Source organism: Nymphaea colorata, chromosome 9 (assembly GCF_008831285.2).
Source record: "Nymphaea colorata isolate Beijing-Zhang1983 chromosome 9, ASM883128v2, whole genome shotgun sequence".
Taxonomy (NCBI): Eukaryota; Viridiplantae; Streptophyta; class Magnoliopsida; order Nymphaeales; family Nymphaeaceae; genus Nymphaea; species Nymphaea colorata.
The window spans coordinates 24532118-24550088 of NC_045146.1; the positions used below are offsets into that span (position 1 = coordinate 24532118).

The 17971-nt window shown below is 39.2% G+C and overlaps 2 protein-coding genes across 4 annotated transcripts; both read left to right on the top strand.

The window, feature by feature from the left end:
• Positions 1–1962: 1962 nt before the first annotated feature.
• LOC116260521 (senescence/dehydration-associated protein At4g35985, chloroplastic-like) lies at positions 1963–5473 on the top strand. Its single transcript, XM_031638947.1, has 4 exons — positions 1963–3238; positions 3606–3772; positions 4532–4616; positions 5177–5473. The coding sequence occupies exons 1-4, from the start codon at positions 2046–2048 to the stop codon at positions 5379–5381; spliced, it is 1650 nt and encodes a 549-aa protein (XP_031494807.1). The 5' UTR covers positions 1963–2045; the 3' UTR covers positions 5382–5473.
• A 320-nt stretch (positions 5474–5793) lies between these two features.
• LOC116260122 (kinesin-like protein KIN-6) lies at positions 5794–17730 on the top strand. Of its 3 annotated transcripts, none has more exons than XM_031638216.2 (22): positions 5794–6343; positions 6475–6650; positions 7683–7809; positions 7891–7985; positions 9018–9147; positions 10573–10638; positions 10737–10799; positions 10904–10954; positions 11899–11981; positions 12856–12970; positions 13200–13248; positions 13322–13512; positions 13939–14202; positions 14301–14411; positions 14555–14626; positions 14712–14907; positions 15110–15180; positions 15497–15559; positions 15657–15817; positions 16495–16704; positions 16778–16847; positions 17176–17730. In XM_031638216.2, the coding sequence occupies exons 1-22, from the start codon at positions 5894–5896 to the stop codon at positions 17281–17283; spliced, it is 2922 nt and encodes a 973-aa protein (XP_031494076.1). In that variant the 5' UTR covers positions 5794–5893; the 3' UTR covers positions 17284–17730. The 3 variants fall into 3 exon arrangements, with proteins under 3 accessions (XP_031494076.1, XP_031494073.1, XP_031494074.1); XM_031638213.2 differs by having other exon boundaries at positions 5802–6343; positions 14712–14847; positions 15095–15180; XM_031638214.2 differs by having other exon boundaries at positions 5802–6343; positions 14712–14847.
• The last annotated feature ends 241 nt before the right edge of the window (positions 17731–17971 follow it).

Here is a 17971-nt window from a genome sequence, read left to right on the forward strand (position 1 = left end):
ACTCAATTCTTGTTGGTGTTATTCATCTTGTAGCGAACATTACTCTCACATTAAACAAAGTAATCACAAGTTCACTCAAGTTCCAAAACAACCCTAAACTTTAGAGTAGAAGAAATGAGAGAAGAAAGCGTTTAGGCTTATTGGGGTTACCTGCCTGCCTTTTTAAGTTTGAAGTCTAAAGCAACTTCCAATAATGGTTTTTTATTTTTCCTTTTGATGCAACGGTTCAGAACCCACATCAAAAAGCCAAGTAAGAATAAAGAAGAAGATGACTTTTAAGCCACTACCAAGTCAACTGTTGCAAAGGAAAACTGAAACTTTAGGATGTCAGTACAGAAGACTCGGTTTTTTTTTTTTCCTGTTCAAAAGTTCTGAGATATCAATTATATTTATGTCACTGTTACGTCGCTGTGACTACTTTTTTCAAGTATTGTGCTTCTTCTGAACCCATGCCAAAAAACTCATGAGTTTACTTAAATTTTTTTACGCTATCTTGGGGTCTTTTTGAGATCTATGTCAGGTTTACAGGCGAATTTCAGATCCGGAAATGTCTTTCCGGAAAAATATTAAATTATTTTCGGGATGTGAAACAATAGTTACTAGTAAGTGAATTGGAATTTCCCTATCACAATGTCAAATTGCACCATTCAAAAAGTTTATACTCTCTATAGAGCAAAGACCGAGCATTCCCTGCATTAGCCGGAAACCCGATTCTCCGTCAACAATGTGGGCGCCGTTCTTTCCTTTTTCAGATCAGTAATACATTGACCCCAAAATAGAACATAAGATCTTGTTTCTATTGCAGTTTTCAGGATATTTCAAAATCCTGAAACAGAAAAAAGGACCAAGGTGCTTGATAATAAGAGTCATTTACACATGCATATGTGGCAACAAGTGGGTGTTCCCTTATGAGAACAATGACAGCCATATCAGACATTTATTTTTTGCTGCCCATTGGGGATTTTCCAAACATTAAGAGAGAGAGAGAGAGAGGGAGAAAGGATTGGTGGTGCCTATGTTTATCCATTGAGTGGAGAAGAACCTGATCCTCTCTTTTTTTGCATTTAGGAATCCAAAAGATGCCTCTTGCTTGCCATTTATTTTGTTTCAGCTCTCTCTCTCTCTCTCATGCTGATCCACAAGTGAATCCCAATAATCAAACTTTGGTAAATAATTTTGAACAGTATTCAATGAATGCAGAGAGCACCACATTTCGACAGCTCTCTCCATTTCGATACCTTTGTTTTTTGCCACTCATGGCATCAATGAACAGGAATGGAGGCCTCAAACCAGAACAATAGAACGCAATCTCTGTTCCTTCTCTATATTTTAACAACAAACAATAAATGAAATTTTCTGTAAACTGTTCGATGTTTTCGAAGACATGTCAGTTTCCTGAGCGGTTCAGCTTTATTGGAAACTTGAAATTGCCGGCAAGTCTGTCGAGCCTTTCTTCGTAAAAGGAATTGAACGCCCGTGTTTCGTTTATAAGTACAAAAGGGAGATCATACCAATCGATAAGGACGTATTTGATTGAGGGAGACAGGGCCCATAAGACATGACCCACCTCATTTATCATCCACGTATCCTCGCTTCCCATTGATAGATTCACATGTGAGCTCCTCAATAGCATATACAACTATATTGCACTCCTTCTTTCGAAGTTGTGGGGCTATTTTTATAAATCGTCAATCAAATTGTTCTCGAAACGTATAAAATCAGCCCTGACAGTGTTTAATGTAAAAGTTTATCGGATTAGGACCAAGTTTGGAGCTTAAATTGTATTTAGTAATATGAACCGGTTCGGTGCAGGAGAGTATGGACTCTGAACTCGCTGCCCCGTCAAACGTGGCCAACCTCATACGGCGAGGACGAGCGCCTCCCCCCCGCCAACATGCAACGTCCATCAACCGCCACGCTTTTCTTTCGTCTTCCGCTCTCTTCCTCTTCTGTAACTCCAAGACGACGTGCGCAAACGTCTCGGAGGAAATGCGAAGAAAGAAATAAATCCTGAGCAACAGCACTGCGGAAAGAAGCAGAAGAAGATGGTTTTCTTTTGGAGAAAGAATCGCCAAGAAGATCAAGAAGTTAAGGAGTCACCTAATCTCCTTGCGCCCACCATCCATTCTTCCTCTTCATCATCATCAGCATCCTCTTCTATCGATCTCCAGAATGCAGCTCCTCGCATGAGACCTTCTGCTGCCAAATGCTCATTAGTCGATCCCAGAGAGACAGATGACCTCCGTTCCGCATCTCCACTCGATCCCCATAATGCACTTCGTCTCCCGATACATTCTTCTTCCGAACATTCGTCCGTTGATCCCGCAAAGATAGAACGCCAAACTTGTCCACCTTCTTCTTATTCTTGTCCAATCGATTCCCAGAATGCACTTCCTCCCCTGAAACCTCCTTTTGCCAACTGTCCGTTGGATGATCTCCAAGAGGCGGAACCCCCTCTTTGTTCATCTTCTTCTTCTTCTTCGTCTTCCTCCTCTTCTCCTCGTTCGTCTTCTTTCCTTGAGTCCGATCTCCCAAAAAATGTCTTCCCCCATGGCGAGGCGGACGAACCAATCACGAACCAGGCCTCCCCTTGTGAAGCAAAGGAGGAGACCCTTCTTACCGTCCCCGGCGCTATCATCCACCTCATCGATGAGCGCGAGAGCGTCGAGCTCGCCGGCGGTGACTTCTCGATCGTCCGCCTGACCCAATCGGAAAACATGATCGCCGTGATCGCCCGGATTGCTAACGTGCATTGGCCGTTGGCCAAGGACGAAGCCGCCGTTAAGCTCGACGACTCGCACTACTTTTTCTCGCTGCGCGTGCCGGCGGAGTCCGGGCAGCAGGGCTCCGACGCCGCTGATTGGGTGCTGAATTACGGGTTGACTTTCGAGGCGGAGCGGCAGGAGAAGACGGAATTGGACGGCATCCTGCAGCAGTATAGCTGCTTTTCTGTGCATTCTGCCTCTAAAGTTCCCGGTTCTGAGCCGCCGGCCAAGGAGGGAGCGGAGGCGGCCGCTGCGGCTTATTGGACCACACTGGCTCCTAATGTGAATGACTACAGCGGGTTGATGGCGCGGGCCGTAGCGGTTGGGTCGGGACAATTGGTTCGGGGAATCATATGGTGCGGAGACGTGACTGTGGAGCGATTGAAATGGGGGAACGACTTCTTGAAGAAGAGGATGGACCCCAATTCTAAGCCTGCTGAGATTGACAAGCACACGTTGAAGAGGATCAAAAGGTTGAGAATTCTCATTCTTGGTCTCCGTGGTGTTTGTTCAATTTCTACTTCTCTTGATCTATTTTGGTGTTTTTCTCGTGCAACCTTTATGTTCATCATCTATGAAACTTGGTTTTTCTTAATTCAAACTTTTTTGTTATGCTCTTAACGTGCAACACTCTGTTCCTTTTTCTTGTCTTTAATACTTGCAGTAACTATCATTTTAGAAAAATTAATCACTCGTGTGGGGGCAGTAAGCGTAGACTCTTTATGCTGTATGACAGCATGAGGAAATACATGGAGAAAAAGAAAAAAGGATCAGAATGATTTAAACTGGTTTCCGAATGTGATCTATTCTCAATTGTAATCATTGGCGTTCTTGACGCAGGGCTAAGAAAGTCACCAAAATGTCTCAGAAGGTCATGTCTGGAATTTTATGTGGTGTCGTGAGGGTAGGAGGGTTTTTTACCAGCTCTGTGACGAATTCTGCAGTGGGTCAGAAGTTTTTCAGACTGTTGCCAGGAGAGGTTGTCCTTGCAACTATTGATGGCTTTGGTAAGCGGCTAAATTTGTTCTTTTAAATGATCATAGCCAAATGTTATTGGTGTTGACTGACACATTCGAGAAGCTGCTGCTGAAATATGCATGTGTGCTTTCTTTTCCCAGCTGTCTCCTTTAACCGGCTAGTGTTCTTTGTTGGTGGAATGCTTTTTGTCTATCTGAATCTTCTTTCTCCTCTTCCAAATCTCTTCTACTAGTTTCAAAGGTCTGGAATGCGCAATTGCAAAGGTCTGGAAATACACCTTCAAATTATATTTTACATTTTTCTGCACTTTGCAGGAAGAAGCAGATTTAGTCCTAGAAGTGGTCTGACAGTTAGATGACAGAAATAGTGACAAGCAAGACGACCATCAAAATTCATAACAGGATTTCACATAATGGCATGTGATTGGTTTAAACATTCCAAGTTGAAATTGAGTTAGTGTTCAGTACCTATAGCGTGCTTTGTTTTTTTTTTATGAGGTGAACCTTTCCTGGTTGCCTGCGGAAGGACATGTATCAGGGATTCCATGAGGGAACGACTAGAAGTCTAGAATAGACATGATGCGTACTCCCAGGCCGACTATCAAACACATCTGAAAAACTCAACAGTTTCCCCGCGTCTTTAGAATAGAAGCAAGCATGGAATTAGTTTTAGTCTATGAAATTATGAATCTTAGCAGTCCTGGATCAGTGCAGCTATTGGTGATGAAACTACTCGAGCAGTTCATCATGATGATATGGTGGCTTTGACAGTTCATCTCTTTGAAACAGGTAAGGTCTGTGATGCTGTTGAAGTTGCTGGCAAGAATGTTCTAACAACATCCTCTGATGTGACAACCGAGCTTGTAACATACAGGTATATTGCTTTCCCATGGTCTTTTTTGAATAAATATGTGATCTAGACTGAAATGGATTAAAGCAATAAAATAATCTGCGAGGAGGACATTTTTCACAAGATGCTAGCTTTGGCAAAGCTTGTTAGCTTGTGCACCTCCCCACGAAACACAAATAAAACAATGGGAATTTCGCGACTGAGAATATCAGGGGTTTCCAACTTCCAAGAGATTTTACAAGCGAAGAACCAATACATAGTCTCTACACGATAAATTGTGACAAGCACATCATCAATTTAGGCCTGCCCAAAATATTTGCATCCTATTTCTTTCATAGGCTCAAGAAATCATGAAGTTTGACGCTTTCTGCATGCTCACCCGTCTGTTATGCCTCCAACTTGCTTGTTTAGTCACAAGCAGCTAACTGTGGCAAGACTATCTGCAATAAAGATGCTATGCTTGAGTGCAAGACCGACTGAAGATGGGAGAAATTTGGATGTGGGTGATCGGCGAAAACCGTGTGAAAAGGCTTTTGCATGGAGGTGACATCATGTATGCTAACTTCTCTGACGCTGTGCCGCAGGTATGGAGAACAGGCAGGTGTGATGACCAAAGATGGGCTGGGTGCAGCAGGTCATGCCGTTGGTGCAGCATGGTCAGTCCTCAAGATCAGGAACGCACTCAACCCCAAGAACACTATCTGTGTCATGACACCATCGGAGTTTGCCAAGTCCACAGCCAAAGTTGCTGCAGTAGTGCTGGAGGAGAGAGCAAAGCAAGCCAAGTGAAACGTTACGAAGATGCCGATATGTTCTGTCAAATTGTTTTTACAGGTGCAGCCACCTATTAGAAGCTACCTGTAAAGGTTATATCTTTTCTGTCAAACTTGATGCAGATGTATTCAGTATAAACCTATCTTTTTGGCAGACATTGCGTCTTAGAAATTTTTTCTATATATATATAAAAGTCTATTTTTCCTTGCCATAAGAACTTGGTTGCAGTGTGGGCTTGTATTGTGTTCCTAAAATCATAAGCAAAAGAGCGTATGGAAAAATTCACAAGTACGAGGTCCTTTCTGTGATTATAGACTAAAATTTGGACTGTAACAGAAAAGCGAGAATCTGCGTCGTTTCTCACTCCTCCCGCCCAAAACACCGCGGCGCGCTCAAATATGCCAAAATTCAAAACTCAGGTGCAGGAGAGAGAGAGAGAGAGAGAGAGAGCGAGAGAGGGTGAGAGAGTGAGTGAGAGAGAGAGCTTCTGCATCTCTGGTGCTATTCGGAGTGAGTGGATCGCGAAGATGGAATTCGTGAGCCCTCCGCTCACGGTGAGGCGAAACCCTCCTCGCAAGGCCAAGACGCCTGCATCAAGGCCCCCGGAAGTCCTCATCCCTTCCTCCTCCTCTGCCACCGATCGTCCTCCTCTGCGCCCGATCCAAGCCAACCTCCAGAGCCCACCATCGGTTGAGGAGGTCCAGAAACCATTTCAGAAGAAGCCTTCCGAGTCGCCCGCTGATGAAGACACTCTCCGTGTCTTCCTCCGCATTCGGCCGCCAAAGGAGTCGAAGACCAAGAAAAATGCCGCCTGCACCAGGAGGCGATCGAAGGAGGAAGGGGACCGCGTCTGCTTGATCGTGAACGATTCCAGATCGGTCACTTTAACGGCACCAGCTTCGCTCGTTGACCCTAAACGAATAAAGAACGAGACGTTCGACGGATTCAGCCACGTTTTCCAACCTGAATCTTCTCAGGTATATGGTTTCCGCATTTCCAAAAAGAATTCTTGCTGTTCTTTTGGTCGATTGGACTGCGGACTAGAAACTGTAATGATTTTTCGAGGATATTCCTGTTTGATCCCTCCAATTTTTTCGGTTAATGTAAGGTTGAGGTTTACGGGAGGGTGATGCAACCTCTCGTTTTGGATTTCCTGGGAGGGAGTAGTCGGCTTCTGGTCGCAATGGGGCCTACGGGTTCGGGCAAGACGCATACGGTGTTCGGGGCTCCTGATAAGCCTGGCTTGGTTCCTCTGGCTCTTAAGGAGCTTTTTAGGCATTCTAGGTATGGTGAACACTTTCTCTTTTGCTCGACTTTCTTTTGTCCGCTTCTGAAATTGACAAATCTGAAAATGTTACCTAGAAATCAATGCGTTGAATTGTTCTCTTCTAATGGAGTATTTATGTTTTCATTCAATCTTTAGACACTACTTGATTGCAAAACGGCATTAGCTTCTTAGCCAACTTTATATACATTTAGGTAGCTCATAATATGCTCCCGTTTCTATGTAACATCAGTTCTCCGTTGTTGAATTTAAATAGATTGGGTTTGCGAAATCCGTATTTTGAGGCTATTGCAGCTTGCAGAATGCACCTGCATCGCAACCATGTTTTCCTTTCTTTTCATTTTTTTGTCAATTAATCTGTTGAACAGGAAAAGTATCTCTGAACAAGGACTTCTTTTCTTTGATTATTCTGAGCAACATTTTTTCTTTTAAATTTTTAGTTTTTCGAAATACATGTATTCTGTTGCCCTGCATTATGAATATGTGATACGAAGTTATGAACAGTAAATTGTTGATCTTTTTCGTTTTCGTTAATTTTCATTCACAACCTCTTATAGTGAAAAGAACCAGCAACATATTGGCTTATGAATTGCCCACTTCTAGCTGGTTGGATTTTAAGATCACCGGTATGATCAATTGGAAATCTAAAAAGTGGAAAGTGGGTCTGTCTTTATTTGTTCTCTCTTGGAGAGAATCCAGTAGGACTTTATTTTTCTTAATCTTCTATCAGAATCGGTGAACTGATTGAAAAGGGAAATCAGGAAGTATTTTGTCTCTCGTAATGCTTGTTTCCTGCATACTCTATATGGTTTTGTGTATTTGGTCTGTCTAGGTATCTGCATATACGTTGAATTGAAGTTCCTGTATCTGAGTATGTAAGAAAATTGAAATTCCTTGTTAATAAGAAGGTATGTAGTTGTTTGAAATTTGAATGGTGTCCTGCAATACAAGGGAATTGATCATTCTATTGAGTCCTTTTGGTATATCTTATGGAGTTATTGTCCCTAACCCTTCATTCATGAATCATCCAGCATTTACTATATCTCAATGTTTGAAATTTCGTCCGAGCAAGGAAGAGGAGAAAGGATATATGATCTACTTCAAGGTGGGAATGAACTCTCCCTCCAGCAGTCTTCCTGCATTAGAGGCCTTCAAGAGGTGGGATTTAATCCTTTATTCTACGTTTTTTCCAATGGTCAATTTTTCATTTTGTTCATACTCTACAGTGTTGAAATGCAGTTCAGAGTGGAAAATATCGCACAAGCAGAGTCTACAATCAGCCGTGGAATGTTAAGGCGCACTACTGCAGCGACAAATGCAAACAGCCAGTCTAGGCATGCTGCATAAAGTTCTTTTATTTTTTGGAATGTCGTGATGTAAAATTCTGTTATACCATTATTAACCCTTTATGATGCTTGAGTGGCTCAATGGGAAACTAGACTAGCTTCGCATGCTCTGTTTAAGCATTTAAGTCCTACGTTAGGTCCCAAGGAACGATATTAAGTTATTGACAGTCCAGACATGCTGCATAAAGTTCCTTTTTTTTTTCTGAATATTATTTAATTTTTTTTATACCCTTATTAACCCTACATGATGCTAGACTGCTTGAGTAGTTCAATGGGAAAGATTAGTAGCATAGCATGCTCTAGTTCTTGCGTTTAAGTCCTATATTAGGTCCCAAGGAACAATGCAAAAGGCATTCTGCATGACATGCTTCTCCTCGTGACATGGAAAACAAGATCCAGTAACACCTAAAGGTAGAAAAGTGGTACATTTAAAGAGTTTCTTCGGGGAGTCTGACTGGGCTTTCCTATTCCAGTATCAAAAGCATGTGGCTGAAGTTAAGGGGATATAACCAATTTTATTCTGTTTCCAACAAAATTTCTATATGAGATGCGGGGCACCCTGTGAAATAGCTAAGAGGTTGGTCATATCTTCATCGCACCATGTGGTGCTCTACATCAACATTGACACTTCTTTGGATGACCTATAGTGCTCCTTTTTACGAATTCTTTGACACCTATACAAGCTACGGCCTGACATGCCAAGTATTGAAGATTCCATACATAGTGGATAGTCACCTGATATAAATACTTTTTGGTATATGCGAAGGACAGTCTAACATAAATGGTCAAGTACTAACATTGTTTTGACTTCTCATCTCTCAAGTGTTTCGGCACAATCTTATTCTCCTCCTGCTTGGATTTATGTGCATTTTATAGCATTACGACTTACAAGTATGGGAGTTTATACCTGTTTGCTGTTGCATAACTACTAACTCTAGTTGTAGGCCAAGCTTATGTTTGAGTTTTCCTCTTTCATGGTTTAGTTCTTGCTTAATTTGTGCACTTGTGCTGTAACTGCAGTCGGTCACAATGCATTACGAACATTCGTAGAGGTTCGGAACTGGTTACTGGAGATGATACCTCAGAAGTTGCTGTTCTGACTGTTGCTGACCTGGCTGGTGCTGAAAGAGAACGAAGAACAGGAAATCAGGTTCTCAACTTCGATTTTCTTCTTAATTTTTATAACCAATTGCATAGAGATGTTCTATGTTTGGCTCCAACGTTGATAGCAAATGGTTCTTCTCCTTCATGCCTAGGTGGATTTTTGCTTCTCCTTCTCCTCCATGACCTGGCAGAATTCCTAATCTGATGCCTTGTGTTTCTGGAATGGGACAAACTCATCTTCTGTCTTATGTATTTAAAATTTAAGTGTTTTAATATAAGCTCATAAATTAACATATAAGCATTTTATTACTCGCAATGATAATATGTGGAAACAAAACATTGATCATGCTGCTTGTTCAGTGTACATAAAAAATATAAATATAAATTGAAAATAATGGATAAAATGCTTCATGATTACTAAATTCATATGACTCAGCTAGTAAATTCATTCAACTAAGTCAAGAATAAAATTTGGTTGACTTGGCCAAGTAAAAAACGTTGACTCTGTTTAGTTTGGTCATAACTGAATGGACACTATTGTTCATTCAGATGGGACTTGACTGGAGCCTCAAGTAAGTGAACTCCTAAAGTGCCTGAGTTTGCCGACCTCAAACTTTTGAACTACAAGATAATATTTTACTATTTTAGTATTATTTGGCTATATCATGTTGGCTAGTTTAATTACCTAGAAATATATAAAATTCAAATCCGGAGACAAATGATAAATCAACAGCTTGTGATTTATGAACATCAGATGCTTCATGAAAAATGTAAGAATCAAATTAGACTCAATCTTAGTACATGAAAACAATGTTGTAAAAGGTGTAGGCTGTAGCTTAATGCGTATATGTTGGGCCGACCCATACGCCGTATCGAAACATATCACAAACGTAACGTAGCGTATCGTAAAATTATTTTTTTAAGTTAAAAAGTATTAAAAAATCAGAAAAAATAGAAAAAATAATAAAAAAATCCGAAAAAAATAAACAAAAAATTCAGAAATCAAGAAAAATATATTCAATATAAAAAAGATCATCATACATAAGGAACATTCATGTGTATCAACAACACATACAAAAATAAGAAATCAGAGATTCAAAATAACATAATAAGCATCCATCACAATTTTAAACTTGAAATCTTTATAGAATCTTAAGAGTTAAGAGTCACTGCCCATTAGTGATCAACTTAATCATGTGGCTCCTTTCTCGTGCAGATTGATTAATTATGAAAACTGACCAATGAGCACATTTGTGACCTTGGGAATGTTTGTTGAAATAGTATGCCATTTAATTTGAATAAGTTTGCTTTAAGGATGACACTTAAGATTTCAGCTGTATATTTTGTTGGTACAATATGTTTGACTCGGGTTCTACAATTCTGTGATTTCAGCTGTATATTTTGTTGGTGCAATATATTTGACTTGGGTTTGACAATTCTAAGTGAGTGGGTTATTAATCGTTATGTACAGGGGAAGAGGTTGTTGCAAAGTGGTTTCATCAACAACACATCTATGGTTTTAGGCCAATGCTTAAGGGTATGCAAACTCATTTTTTGGGGTGTACTTAGCTTTTACATGTCTGTGGTTAACTTTTTCCATCTTACACTTTTTCTTCTTTATTTTTTCTTTCAAAGGCCATCCTTGAACATCAGCAAAATCGGAAAAAGCAACTGCAAAAGCATTTTCATTGCAGCTTGGTATATTATTTTCTGTTATTCATTTGTATATCATCTTGGCACTATGGACCCTTTTTCTTCCTTTGCTTTGAACAACTTTATTGATAATTTTTTTAAACATACAGTTGACAAGATACTTGAGGGAGTACATGGAAGCCAAGAAGCGTATGGCTTTGGTATGTTTAGAACTTTAAATACATCAGTCAAATAACTCATATTTGTTTTTTAATTTTTATCATGCTGATTTGGTCTGAAATACATATTCTTATTTCTTACTAATTTTCAACTATGCCCTTCTTTTGTTCTTTCCCCTTTCATCATTATCAAGGTGCTTTTACCATACTCATTAATATCTATGATATATTGAACGAACCACAGAATTATTGCTGGAAGTTATCTCAAGAAATTCAAAATAATGTGACAAAGTATAGCATGTATATATTTAGTTCAAACTTTAAATCACCTTTCTTTATTATTGCAACGTTAAAGACCCTTGCTGTTCAGGCTCAGAGTTTGTTATGCAAGACCACAGAGATAAACACTAGGAATTTCTTTGAAAGTTAGCATGACTTGCAAATCATCCATTTGTTATATTACAAGCCACTGGCTTCTTTGTGCTTGATTAGTCGGCCACAATGGCCTAAGTATGTATGAATCCCTCAATTTCGACCTTGTGAGAATTCTTATTTACGTCTCTGATAAACTTGCTCCTGTTTCACTAAGTTTGTGAAATTACTTGTGCTTTCTCTGCTTTAAGCTGCAGTATTCCCCTTGATGTTGGCATTTCACTTTCTAATCTCTTGTTTCCATTCCTTTGTCGTCCTCGTCAAGTACGTACTTTGTTTTGGTTAAGTGGCATTTCGAGTTATTCTCGTTAAGTTTATTCTTCCGTTCAGTCACCCATTATTTAATTGTTAATTGATGAAGTTTATTTATCGACGTTAATAATTACTGCATATGGTTTTCTATAGATGGATGGATGTTGCATCGCTTGTTTTCTCTGATGCTACCTTTTTGGTTTATGTGCACCTGCAGTTTATTCTGTTTCATAATGTTTTTACTCCAATTTTTTGCGAACCAAATCTTTCAAATGATTTTTTTTTTCCCCCCGAATTTATAGATCTTGACTGCTGGCCCTACAGAGGATGATTATGGTGATACATCCTTTTTGCTTAGACAAGCCTCACCTTATATGAGGATCAGGTAACTCTAAAAGCCCCAGTTTGTTGCACTTATCATCAACATCCACCTTATTCTTTTGTTGGCATGGTTCCCATAAAAATATCTCTGTGTGATTTTTATGTGAATAATTGAAGACTTGGTTGATAAATGATTCAGCAAAATAAACTCATTATTGCTGGCATTTTACTAAAATGTTTTGATATTTAAAAAGACAAAAGAGACTTAACATTGTAAATAGTGTTTTGATGGTGCTCACAAATGTCCAAGAAATTTCTGAGATATCGTGCCAGTGTCATAAAAGAACAAAAAAAGGAATTTATTGCAATATCTTGCAAATATTGTCAACTTTTATTTGTTGTGAAAATATCACGTTATGTTCCTGAATTTGTTCTAAATGATTTTTTTATTATACGTTAAGCTTTGCTTTTTTTCTTTCTTCAACTTTTTATGAGTATTTTAAATTTTTAGAGTGCTTTTGTGAGAAAATGAGTACGACAGCCATTATTGCATAAATTCTTTGGTTATTTTTTTATGGTTTTTGGAATTTGAAAGGTTTCCCATGAAAAAAGTTTCTGGATTCTGGTTAATACCTGATTAAAAGCTCGCAGAAAGAACCTGAAAGCTATATTTCTGACTATGGTTTACCGAAATACAAGAAATCAACCATTTGGATTTTCTTTGACACGATTGGGTAATCTAATTTATTATGTACTTCTATCCCTCTTTTAAGGGTATTGGTCGAAGCTTGTTTCACACATAGCTGAACACACTTGATCTTAACTGAATTATTTGTCTAGATTTTACAAATTACAACTATTTTTTGTGCTTGACTGCTTGGTTTCTGTCATTGGCAGATTTCTAAATGTCCTTTCCATTCCACGTTTGGTATTCCTAGGTTTGATAATATGGAAGAACGGAAAAATGTTGATAAGAAGAAAAGACAAATTGGTGCATTATACAAGTCTGAGTTACCTAAAAGAAGAAAATGCAATGACCTTGGTTCAAATATGGTATCAAATATGTTCTCCAACGCTTTGATTAAGTGATATTTCATTTCACTAATCTTCTTCTTTAGTATCTTTTGAAGTTACTGGTTGCCATGCTTAATTTTCCCGTAGTATGAGAAATGTGTAATTTTTTCCTTTTTCACCTGATGAGATGACGTGTTTAGTTTTTGTGAAGCTTACATCTCTCTTGTTCTTGTGGTCTTGGGGGGTGGGGGATGCTTTATTGCTTTAGATGGTACAAGTTTGTGGTGGTAGCAGTGAGCGTGATGATTCTCATAAAGGTAATATCGTTTCCGCTCACTTTCAGTTTTCCTAGTATGTATCTGCATTCTGACACTTCCGCAACATTTTTAGATGGGTCCTCAAAGCTGATAGAGCCTATCGCCGAAACTTCATGCGTCACTGCTGGTCTGAATTCAGACATTAATGGCAGTCAGCATGTCCGCAACAATGATCTACGTAATAGTTCAAGAATAGAGCATGCAATGCCGAAGTTCTGCAGGGCTTTATGGACTGTGCTGAAGGAGTACAAAGAGAAATTGGTGGTAACGTTTGTGTATTCGTTTAAACTCAACTTCACGACTTTAAAAAGTTGAATCTGCTCAAACAATGTAAAGAAAAAGCCTCTTTTAAGCAGAAATTTGAAATTTGTGTATCATTTTACATAGCTAGAGCCCCTTTTTCGATTTTCATTTTTTTCTTTAAATTTCAACTGCTTTAATTCTCTAACCTTCATTTCTACTGGGCTCACCTTTTATTTAAGCAAGATATCTATCTAAATGTGCCTAAAAACTTGAAATACAACTCAGGTGCTTCTCGATATTTTGAAACTTTTAAGCGGTTATATTTGCATTTATATTAGTGTTTTGGATCCGTTTGGCAAGACGTGACAAATGCCTCTTGCATCTTGACACTTCAGTAGAAGACTGAGAGTCTCGCTGGAGCTTATTCCTTTTACCTATTCTTTTCAGGCATCAGAGAATGCGCTAAATGATCTTAAGGCAAACTTTGAGAAAGAAAGAAGCCGAGTCCTAGAAATGGAGAAAGAACTACTCGATCTGAAAGCTTCGTGCACTTGTACTAAAATTTCAAGTAGTGTACCTAATCCAGTTGAGGTCGATTCCATTGACTTTTGTTGCAATAGTCAGCCAAATTCACTTGGTGCTTTGCCTCATGATGCTAATGTTGCCCGTGGCTTCTCTGTGGAGAAGGAAATGGATGAGCATGCATTGAAGGTGGGAGACTTCCCGTTTTTGTTTTGACTGCAAGAAGACAATTCCATCTGCCCCAATGATGGAATACCTTAGCACAAATTTTACTTTCATTTTTGCAGGTAACTCCTACACCTTCGCCGCCTTCGCCTTGCCCGAATGCTGCTCACCGTATCTCTTATGACGTCAACTCTGGGTATTCTGCTGGCCAGGCTGGTGAAATATCCTTCGTGGTAGGTATATTTGTTGTATTCCTTAAATCATTTCCCAAACTACAGTTGCACCACGCCATCAAAGTTGAAGATCCATTTTGAAGTCTCCATGGCTTCTTATATACTGTGTTAATTTCAAGCATGAGTTGTTTGTGTTTCTCCAGATGGGATCAACGGAAGCAACTGTTACTTCCGAGGGTGCAGTGGATGAAATAATTGATGGTTTCAATGCTCAGGTAAGAATATCAGATGCTAATTTGTGGACGACAGGTTTTGAAATCCTGAAAGCTTGGTGCTCTCACGTTTGCACATGGTATGCAGCCTAATGGAGCAGCAAGTACAGAGCTACAGTCAAGTCTGAATCACGAAAAGCTGCTGCAGAAGCAGTACATGACAAAAGACAAAGATGGAGACATTCCGGCAACAGTTATTCCACTTATGATGTCATCAGCTTCAGGTTTTGATTGCCTGAACTCTTTCTCCACAGAGACATTTGTTGACAATCTTGTAAAAAGGGGTAAAATATTTCATTCCAACAGGTTTGATTTGGGAAACCGGTGTTGCCTTGTACCTGTTGCTATCCATCCATGTCAGTGATGTCATGTTGGAGAAGCATAGGGTTTGGCATGTCAAACTAATTTAAGGAAAATTTTAGTTCCCATTCAGTGCAAAATTTTCACGATCCATGCTAACTATTCTGGTAGACGTCCCTTTTTCAGAATCAAGTTCTCATAGTGATGCTGTGGCAATTGCTTGTGAACCTTGTTTATCCTTAACGACAGAATCAGCGGTTAGTTTCTTTTCCGCTTTATATAGTTGCTGTTGCTTTACATTAAAAAATTACAGTTGACTCCAGTGGTTGTTCCAAGTTATGTAATTTGTAATCTTAAACAATCTGAAGTAGCTGTGGAGATGTGAACTTATTTAGCATCTTATGTGTCCATGCTGTTATATCTTATACGCTTAATTATTTTCTGTTATGCTTGCACTGTTCTGTTTGTTCTCTTCAGAGCTTCTTATGCGTCGTCTTACATCTCCAACTTTTGATGCCTTGTTACACAAATATATGCATCTCTGACCTATTATCTATTTGCTAAACTGTGCAGTCAATTTGTAATTCAGATATATCATCCAATGAATGTGCTGGTCCCATTGGGAGATTATTAGAGGTAAGTAATCCATCATTTTTATAGCTGAACAAAATTTTCTACTAGTAGGATACAACTCGGAAGCCTTTTTTTGATATACTGCTCTTACCATTTTTAGGAGTTGACTGGCATCACCATGAATGATCTCCAGAAGGGACTATGGAAAAATGACAAACATTGCATGTCCAAGATCTCTGCTCTTGCTAATAAATATGGTGAAAAAATTGACAAGATGGACAGTGACACCAGATGGTCAAAGGACGAGTCATATTGTTTGAGGTAGGTACTTCTGTAGATGGATCACATGCTTCACATAAACACTCAATTATTGAAATCTTGGTTATTACATTTCACGTTTATAACCTATATCCAAGATGCAATAACTAGACTTAGATGATAGATCAATCACACAGTGCAAGTTGTTCTAGTAATAATGCTAATGTCACACAGGGACGGGAAAGTTTCACTCTTAAACCATGTTTATGTTGTTAGCTTACAGCAGGTTGCCCGAAGTAGGAAGGAAGCCTTTCATAGATCGTGTCTTCCAGAGGTTTTTACTGTGGGAGATATGTATTTAGAGAAGCAGTTTTTTTTTTTTTTTAAATTTTCAGTTACTTCCATTTAAATTGTTTTCTTGTTCTCTGGAAACAATGGGTCTTCTGTATCTGAAGCCTCTTTTTACTGAGTTATCGTTCTCTTAAATGATAAGGACAAGCTTCCATGTAACGATATACTCTTGAATCCATAGGGCTTTACCTTTTTTCTTGTTCTGTGAAACCAGTGGGCCTTCTGTATCTGAAGCCTCCTTTTTCTGAATTATCATTCTCTTAAATGACAATCGCAAACTTCCATGCAATCTTATACTCTTAAATCCATAGGACTTTACCTTCACAACCTTCAGGATCCTGATACGGATTCATTCTGAACTGTATACACTGCACTCTGGTTGAATGCAGATATTGCTTTGCTTTAATTCATAAGCAAGCACTAGAAAATGAAGGCATAAAGCCCAAAGGAGAAACAAGGACAGACACATCAAGGCAGGAAGATTTGCATGCTATTGCCATGGCTTCAAGTGTCGCAAGGGCAATGCACCATGTTAAGATACTGGAAACGAAAAAGACTGACTGTTCAAATGTACACCCTGATGTTGATAAGCCTAGAAGGTTAAACTTATCCATTGCCTCTTTCTAATTAATTTGTTACTGTGCGTTTCTAACAGTCTGTCTCATGCCCCAGGAGATTGCTGCCAGCATCTTCTATGTTGAAACATGCTAATTGTTTCAGTACTGAGGATGGCATCATAGAGGTAACTATTGTCATGTTCTGAACTTTATTTTTCCTTCTTAAAATCCATCTCATGCTTTTTTATGCCCACGAACTTAACTCCCTAGATTGGGCCAGCCATATCGTAGGACAGTTCTAGTCTTCCAATTGCTCAACTTTGCGTATCTTTGTTTTGGAGAACTTATTCAAGCACTGCCTTCATGGGGAGATTATCACTAGTTCTCATAGAGTACAAGATGCAAAAATCATTTATCCAAATCACCCTTGGAATTACTATACAAAGCATCTTTGTTTACTTCTATTTCTTAATCTATTGCACAATGTTGAGAATTATCTCATTCCCTTGTCAGGATGGTTTTAGAGGTGTAGGCAGAAAAAAAGCTGGTGGCAATGAAAAAATGGGTACTCAAGGAAGAATGGAACTCATTCGTTTACTAAAAGGCAGCCAGCCCATGTAGTATATTCAACATTCGTGGATAAATTGGTCTCTTCAGATAAAAGTGATTCTGAAAGAACAATTTTCAGTAAACCAGTTCACATGACGAGTTCAACGTTCTCAATAGCTAAATAAATGCCACAAGCAGTCATTACCAAACTCCGGACTGCCCCGTTTCTGCTGGCCTTGTAACGCTGCCAGACCTTGCATTACTCTAACTGGATCACTACTCTTGATGCAATACCAATGCTGCTACATGTATTACTAAGCTGACATTGTGCCTTCGGCAGATTACTTGTGCTATTCATCAATAATGAATTTGCCGAAAGCCTTTCTAAGAAGTCCTAGTCTTCTCTTTCGGTGCATAACTGGTTGAACCAGGCTGCTTCACGGGCACTTGTACATTTTTCACTTGCTAAAACAATGATACTAACGCATTTGATTTTTCATGGGAAACTTATTTTACAGATGATATGTCGCTTTTGACATAAAGGATTATAGTTCTCTTCGCATTAGTGCTAAATAGTTGGATTAAGTATGGGATTTTGCAGTTTTTTGTTGCGCTAATTCTAGTGACAGGCAACTTCCCCCCTACCAAAACCCGGAGCCTACAAACTCTAACCTGTTTGGTGTAAGCGAGGGCTTGGTGTGCGAATCTGGCTCACCTAAGCTGTCAAGTGAGTTGATGAGCCTACCTCTGCTTTCCATAC

Bases quoted from the DNA above. Each gene is read 5' to 3' on its own strand.
- LOC116260122 (XM_031638216.2), top strand. From the start codon at position 5,894: ATGGAATTCGTGAGCCCTCCGCTCACGGTGAGGCGAAACCCTCCTCGC. The intron at 10,955-11,898 runs GTATGTTTAGAA...CCGAATTTATAG, and splicing joins CCAAGAAGCGTATGGCTTTG to ATCTTGACTGCTGGCCCTAC. The intron at 15,560-15,656 runs GTAAGTAATCCA...TACCATTTTTAG, and splicing joins CCATTGGGAGATTATTAGAG to GAGTTGACTGGCATCACCAT.
- LOC116260521 (XM_031638947.1), top strand. From the start codon at position 2,046: ATGGTTTTCTTTTGGAGAAAGAATCGCCAAGAAGATCAAGAAGTTAAG. The intron at 3,239-3,605 runs GTTGAGAATTCT...TTCTTGACGCAG, and splicing joins ACGTTGAAGAGGATCAAAAG to GGCTAAGAAAGTCACCAAAA. The intron at 4,617-5,176 runs GTATATTGCTTT...GCTGTGCCGCAG, and splicing joins ACCGAGCTTGTAACATACAG to GTATGGAGAACAGGCAGGTG.